General features: G+C 43.8%; 1 protein-coding gene across 1 annotated transcript; it reads left to right on the forward strand.

Moving 5' to 3' along the window:
* On the forward strand, positions 1 to 6,673 carry LOC100125710 (SPX domain-containing membrane protein OsI_21475). Its single transcript, XM_044566898.1, has 11 exons — positions 1 to 140; positions 1,463 to 1,535; positions 1,855 to 1,975; positions 2,926 to 3,237; positions 3,400 to 3,504; positions 3,624 to 4,081; positions 4,424 to 4,725; positions 4,865 to 5,052; positions 5,624 to 5,814; positions 5,949 to 6,082; positions 6,180 to 6,673. The coding sequence occupies exons 2-11, from the start codon at positions 1,483 to 1,485 to the stop codon at positions 6,416 to 6,418; spliced, it is 2,103 nt and encodes a 700-aa protein (XP_044422833.1). The 5' UTR covers positions 1 to 140; positions 1,463 to 1,482; the 3' UTR covers positions 6,419 to 6,673.
* Positions 6,674 to 7,362: the final 689 nt, after the last annotated feature.

The following is a 7,362-nucleotide window of genomic DNA, read 5'->3' on the forward strand; positions in this document are numbered from 1 at the left end:
ACACCCGCCCGCCGCTCCCGCCTCGAGCCCCTCCCATTCCCTCGTCCTCCCCCACGTGGCCAGCCTCGGCGCCCCGCTGCGGCCGCGGCTGCTCCGATCCGATCTGCCCGCCCGCCGCCCACCTTCGCTCGGCTCGGCAGGTAAGCGGCGCCGCCCCCTCCCACTCGCTCCCTGCCCGTGACCCCCTGCTTTCGGTTCGTCTCCCGGTGGATTGGGCCGCCGATTAGCGCCGAGAGGGCGGCGGGATTCCTCTCTGCTCCTTGCCGGGAGCTCTGCTTCGGGAGAGAGCGACTCGCCTGTGCGTTCCCGGGCGATTCTCTAGTTTGGCAGAGCCTGCTACTGCTTTTTCCGAGGGCCGCGAATTTAGGGGTATTTTCTTTGTGACGGAGAGCCGATCCTCCCCAAATCGCGGGCGGGCTGTCGATTTGGCGCGTGCTGCTAACCCGAACGATTGGTTCAGTTTCAGGCCGAATTTGTCTCGAGCAAGCAGGATCCGTTTCTGCGCTTCCATGGAGGCTCTCCAGATTTCCAGGCCGAAATCCGGAGCAGCGGGCCGGTTACTTGTCTTTTCTGTGTGCCCGGCGGCGGCTTAATTAGCCAGTATCGTTTGTTTTCAGTTCACTTTTGCTGTCTTCTGCTTGGATTCGTGACTAGTAGTAGTCGTAATTATTGCTCCAGCGCTGTGAAAGGTGGAGGAGCGCGTTGGTGGCAGAGTGGGGTCTGCCACTACTCCACTTTCAGTTTCGATCGAGCCTAGATTGTAAGGCTGATTTTTATAATAGCACTCTCCATGCAGCTCCTCAATAATTGTAGCCAATTGGTTGGGCAGTCTTCTTTTTTTCATCAGTTTTTTTTCTAGTTATATACGTAGTTGGCTGGGATTATAATGCTTACTGTTAACTGTCCAAATTGATGTAGAAAGATAACAAGTTGTTGATCGCTTCCTCGTTTGACTGATAGAAACGTGAATTAGTAAGTGAAAATGGACGTTTGCGCCTACTTGTGTTTTTATAGCAGTTTCTGGGACTGTGACATGTTGGTCATCCTTCTGTGATTGGTTATAAATGTTTGGCCTGTGGAGAAGGACTCAAGAATCCATAGCAAGAACTGAGAGGCTATATAATTTTGCATCTACATAAGTAACTTGCCCCAATTCTTTGGTACTGCCCTGAGTTTTCAGGGGCGTACATGTTGGGGATTTCTTATTTACGCGTCCATTCCTGAGTCGCATTACGAGTTTCTCGTTTGTTCCACTTAAAATGTCCACAACTTCTCTGAACGTTCCAAGACCACCTCCTTGCTGATGTGTCTGTGCCATATGATTGCAGAAAGCACCTGGGATTTACTTAGCAGAGTGGTGCCTTAACACTTCTTGCATTTTATTGCACTTGCATCTCAGCAATTACACTAAAATCTGGCTTCTTTGGTTGTGCTACTGACGCGTCTTTATATTTCTTGGCAGATTAACATATTCAAGTCAAGATGGTTAGGTTTGGGAAAAAGTTGACGGCCGACCAAGTTCCAGAGTGGAGAGGGTATGATTCAGGGTTTTTTTTCCCACCTTGTACTGACCTGTATCATTGAGTTCTCCAAATATTCTGTCAACTGCTTCTGATGGAACTTATCTTGATTTCTTACCATGTTTATTGAACAAGAAGAAAAAGAAACATTGCAATGATTGAACATTTGATTTTCTTTAGTCACGCAGCATGGTCAACCATGCTTTGTTATCTACTAGTATGAGTCTATGATACAGCATTGCAATTGAGTGCCCATCTCATTGGTGTAAAAGATTGTACACTTGGCCTTGGCTACCAATTTTTTGAAGTTGCATTGCTGATTCAATGTTTACAGTTACTATATAAACTACAAGCTGATGAAGAAGAAAGTAAAACAATATGGGCAGCAGCTCCAACAGGGAGAGAAAGACCGTCGCCGTGTTCTCAAGGATTTCTCCAAGATGCTTGATGATCAGGTAATGCTAAGAGATGGATCTCTGCCAATTCATTACTTCATTCTCCCTGATCTGAGTTTAACCTGCAGACCTTTAGCTTTCGTGTGGTGTGGACAGGGGTTGCAACCTTGTGGGGTCAAATACATGTTCACTAAAATTTTCTTTGCCCTCTAATTTCCTCATGAGCTAACTGACCCCACAGCTTCAACGTGGCACCACTACAGTGTGTGGATATTTGACTGTAGCATCATCATGGTGACGAACTGACATGTCAAATTATCTATATACCCTTCTTAGAATAAGGGTGTCTCCCCCTCTGATCTTTTTTGAAAGCTATCTACATATGACCTCGATTACCGAAGGAACCCAATAGATGCGCACTTACAAGCTGCATGTTTGCAGGACAAAAAAAGTTGCATGCCATAGCCACAATGTGTATGTAAATGACTCTTATAAAACTTATCCTTATCTCACATTACACTAAGCTAAGGTTTGTTATTGAAATCTTACAAGGCAAACCTTTCTTTTCGATTACTAGTTGAAGAACGATGTTCTGTGTTATCCAGAATAGGTGCTTTCTCTCTGAATTCATGTGCTTGCACGTTTGACTTGTTACTTGTGCTAATTCATCTGGTACCTTCTTTGAACTGATATTGATCTGAGACATCTTCCTTCACTCAATGCAGAATTCTAACTAAAACACATGACCATTAACAGAGGTATTGGCAGTCAAGTTAACATAATAACTATTAGCCCTTGAATACTTACGGCATCATCTGATTACACATCTTTATGACTTTATCAAACTAAACTGTTCCCATTGTTTCATAAGAGAACATCCTTACACCCTAGTTATCTGTGGAACATCATAAAAGATGATGCAAAGGGCGGTAAATAGTTTCATGTAACCCCCCCCCCCCCTCTCAAACGTACACATTTAATTTACTGATGGTTTATTTCTGTTGATTCAGATAGAGACGATTGTCTTATTTCTGTTGGAGCAACAAGGAAGGCTGGCAAGCAGGATAGAAAAGCTAGGAAAGCAAAGGGCTATACTAGCAGAACAGCCAGATATATCTGCCATTGCTGAGTTACGAGAAGCTTATAGAGAAGTTGGTCTGGATCTTATCAAACTTCTCAAATTTGTCGATCTGAATGCAACTGGCATTAGGAAAATTTTGAAGAAGTTTGATAAACGCTTCAGTTACAGATTTACTGATTACTACGTGTCAAGTAGATCAAATCACCCTTATTCTCAGCTACAGCAGGTCTTCAAGCATGTGGTAATGTACTAACTACAGTTTTAAGTATCATTCAATTATTTTATTGTGCAATTCATTTGCATTTCATATATTTTAATTTTATTGAACTTATGATCTGTCTTCTAGTTCCTTTATGCTTCAAATACATCAATATTGTTACCTTAAGATCAATTCTGCAATCAGGGTGTAGGAGCTGTTGTGGGAGCCTTGTCGCGTAACCTTGCTGACCTTCAGGAGCGTCAAGGAAGTTATTTATCAATTTATGACCAACCAGCTTCTGCTCTTAAGGTTTGTTTTTTTCTTTGCTGCTCTCCTGATGCCGAAATGAGAGTATTTTTGTTCCCATCCAATAGATTTAATGCTATGCTTAAAGATATTCTCTGATCGGGCTTCTTGATCCATTGTAGGACCCAATCATTGATATGATCAATTCATCGGTGGATAAACTGACACGATCAACTAACTTTCTACGGTTTTTGGGGCAACATGCCCTAATTGCGCAAGAGGAGTCTCCTAGTACTGCAGGAGAGGAAGAAATAGAAGATCAAAAATACCATTTCGTGTCCCTTATGCTAAATTTGGTGAACACATTCCTTTACATGGTCAACACATACATCATTGTGCCAACTGCAGATGACTATTCAGTGAGCCTTGGGGCTGCTTCTACTGTTTGTGGTGTTGTTATTGGTTCAATGGCCGTTGCACAAGTATTTTCTTCAGTGTACTTCAGTGCATGGTCCAACAAGTCATATTTTAAACCACTTGTTTTCAGCAGTATTGTTCTTTTCTTGGGTAATGTCTGCTATGCAATGGCTTATGATACGAAGTCCCTGACAGTCCTTATTGTTGGCCGCCTACTCTGTGGGTAAGTACCCATGGATAAATGCATTATTACTATAGATCTATTACTGCTGAGCATTTGTTTGCTTCAGTTGTATGTTCTATCGAATTCATCCTATCGAAGTTCCTGTAGATGTATGGTAATAACAGTGTTTCTTACATAGTCTATCTGGTTGTCTGCTCTATATTATGCACGTAGGAGATATATGATGTTTGATGCAATGAAATGTCAGTAGCTACTCTATTTCCTGTGACATTTTGGTATTCTGACGCTCAGAAAAAAATCCTTCACTAAAATTCTGTGTGCCAGTTAACTTTCTTCCGAGTGCTCTTTTATGTTTAATTTAGAGTTATTATTGTGATGCAGGTTGGGTTCTGCAAGAGCTGTCAATCGCCGGTACATTAGTGATTGTGTCCCTGCAAGGATACGTATGCAAGCTTCAGCAGGATTCGTAAGCGCAAGTGCACTTGGCATGGCTTGTGGGCCAGCGCTGGCTGGTTTACTTCAGTGGAGATTTAAAATCTACATGGTTACCTTCAGTCAGTCGACTCTACCTGGTTGGTTGATGGCAGTTGCATGGCTAGTGTACTTAGTTTGGCTATGCATCTCATTCAAGGAACCAAATCGTGCCACCGAGGCAGATGATACCCAACATAATCGTGCTTCTGGTAAGTCCAATATATTGTGCTTCTGCCTTCTTTACCACTTGGAACATGCATTTAAAAGAAAATCTGTTGTATCGAGCAATATAAAGAAAATTATCTAATCCATTGCCTTGATTTAATTGGATGGTCATCATAATGGCAGGACAAAGTGTGGATATTGGGCAAGTTGAAAATGGACTTGCACAGCCATTGCTTGGAGATTCTGAAAGCAAACAAAACGAAGATGATGATGATGATGAAGAAGATGATAGTGAAGAGTCTCCACAGGATTCTCGCAAGCCTGCAACTTCGATTGGTTCAGCATACAGATTGCTCACTCCATCAGTAAAGGTATTACCATTTAAGCTAAATTATACGGTGATTGTGTCTTTTGCTTTTCTACCTGTGTTGGGGACCAAATGGTGACTTGTTGGAATTAGGTCAAATATTCTTTCAGTATCGTAGTGTCTTACTTTTAACATGATCTTGAGGTAGGTTTTGTCCTGATATATTTTCCCAAGTAACATAGGAAACGCATCACTGATCTTTAAGGAAGACTGTTGGCTTCATGGTCTAAAAGATGGCAGCAGGTGATTTTGATTAGTATGGGTTGTGTCTGGTACTTTTAGGAATGCATTGAAGAATTTTAAGTGGAGGAGTGTGAATGTTTCTCGAAACTAGTCGAATCAGTAGGATTGTAAAGGCTGGTAGATTGTAAGAAAGTTTATCTGCATTTTCCCCAAGCCCTTGGTGTAGCAGTACATATGACGGTTTTGAAATTTCAACCCTACATTGTCCATGCTGTAGTGTAAATATCTCCCCAGTTATTTTATAGGCCAATTCAGCCTCATCCAAGCAAATCACGCGGTCATTATTTCTTTCACTTTTGAGCATGTTGACCTATTGTGCTTTGCTTATATAGGTTCAATTGTTAATATACTTCATGCTCAAATACGCGATGGAGATTTTACTTTCTGAATCAAGTGTTATTACCAATCACTATTTCAATTGGAACACGAGCTCAGTGGCAATATTTCTGGCAATTCTTGGGTTGACAGTGCTTCCTATTAACGCTGTTGTTGGAACATATATCAGCAACATGTTTGAGGACAGGTTTGTTTCTATTGCTTCAGAGCCCTTCACACTTTCGTGTTACTATAAGCCTATAAGCATCAATAGTTTTCTGCTGCTAGGCCGACGAAATTTCAGATATGGACAGCTTACCAAAGTTGTTGATGTTTTGACAGGCAGCTCTTGATGGCTTCTCAAATTACATTGCTAGTGGGCATTATTTTCAGCTTCAAAGTCACGAGTACATACTCTGTTATCCAGTATGTTGCCTCAGCGCTCATTACATTTGTGTCTGCTGAAGTTCTTGAAGGTAACAAATATTTGAACATTCCAGTTTATAAACTCCTGTGACATATGTCCTATCTCGCACCTAGGAGAGTGCTTAAATTTCTTGCCATGAATTGCAGGTGTCAACCTTTCCCTCCTGTCGAGCGTGATGTCGTCCCGCCTATCCCGGGGCACATACAACGGCGGACTCCTATCGACGGAGGCAGGCACCCTGGCGAGGGTGGTAGCCGACTGCACCATCACCGCAGCGGGGTACCTGGGCATCGGGAGCCTCCTCAACGTCACCCTACTGCCCTCCCTGGTGATCTGTGCCGCATCAATTGCATGCACCTTCTTGACCTACAATTCCCTCTTCTAAATGGCAACGGCCGATCACCACTCTACCTGTTCTCACCATCCGTTCCAGGTTGGAAAATTCGATAGCTAGCTGCTGGCAGGCTTTGATTCTGTGGTTGCCCGAAGGGACAATTGTACATGCCGGTTGGTTCAGTCAGTGTGGCATAATCATGTACCCGATGCAGTCTCCACCCTGCAAAATTTTGATCGGTTTCGGTCTGTGATAATGAGCAAATTGATTTGTCGGCGCTGGCCAATGTAATCCGGTTTCCTGAACTTGAACTTTGGCCTGAAATGTGTTCCTTGGTGAGTGATACCTTGTCGCCTCGCTGTCAGAAACCAGAAACCACACTGCATCTTCTGAAGAAAACAACTTCTTCTGTGGTTAACTGAAGAAACTGACACCAGGCCGTTGGCGCCAAATCAGTCTCATCATTGACCGTGCGATGTTCATTGGACGGCAACTTACCACTTCGCCTGGAGTTATAACAGACAGCAACCCTCCATCGCACATCCAACGGCTTGGAAGACTGCATCGGTCTCTGTGTCTTTATATACCCATACTCTGTTTTATATATCTTTCCCTACTAATAAAGCACTCCTACTAATAAAGCACGGAGTGCTTCTGCCCGTCCGTCGTCGGCACTTTTCCAGAAAAGCCCCTTTGTTTGTGAGAATTCAACCCGCAGTCCTATCTTAAGTGGATATCTGAGAAAACGTTTCGTTTTTGCACAAAACACCCTGGCGTTCAGAGTATTCAACGCGCGGTCTGAGCAGATTTGTAAAGAAAAAAAAACACAACCACACACGCACGGGCTCACCTCCTCTCCCTCTCGCCCATGAAGTTGCCGCCGCCGCCGCCGCCCACGCCGGCCGCTTTCGGCGAGCTCCAGCGCCGCACAGCACGCCCCCGAGCCCCCCCAAGCTCCGCGCCTCCCTCCCCTCCGTCCAGATTCTCCGCTCCCG

Source organism: Triticum aestivum, chromosome 7A (genome assembly GCF_018294505.1).
Source record: "Triticum aestivum cultivar Chinese Spring chromosome 7A, IWGSC CS RefSeq v2.1, whole genome shotgun sequence".
Lineage (NCBI taxonomy): Eukaryota > Viridiplantae > Streptophyta > Magnoliopsida > Poales > Poaceae > Triticum > Triticum aestivum.

Excerpts from the sequence above, each read along its gene's own strand:
- LOC100125710 (XM_044566898.1), top strand. The coding sequence starts at position 1,483 with ATGGTTAGGTTTGGGAAAAAGTTGACGGCCGACCAAGTTCCAGAGTGG. Across the intron at positions 1,536-1,854 it reads CAAGTTCCAGAGTGGAGAGG|TTACTATATAAACTACAAGC; the intron begins GTATGATTCAGG and ends CAATGTTTACAG. Across the intron at positions 4,726-4,864 it reads CCAACATAATCGTGCTTCTG|GACAAAGTGTGGATATTGGG; the intron begins GTAAGTCCAATA and ends TCATAATGGCAG.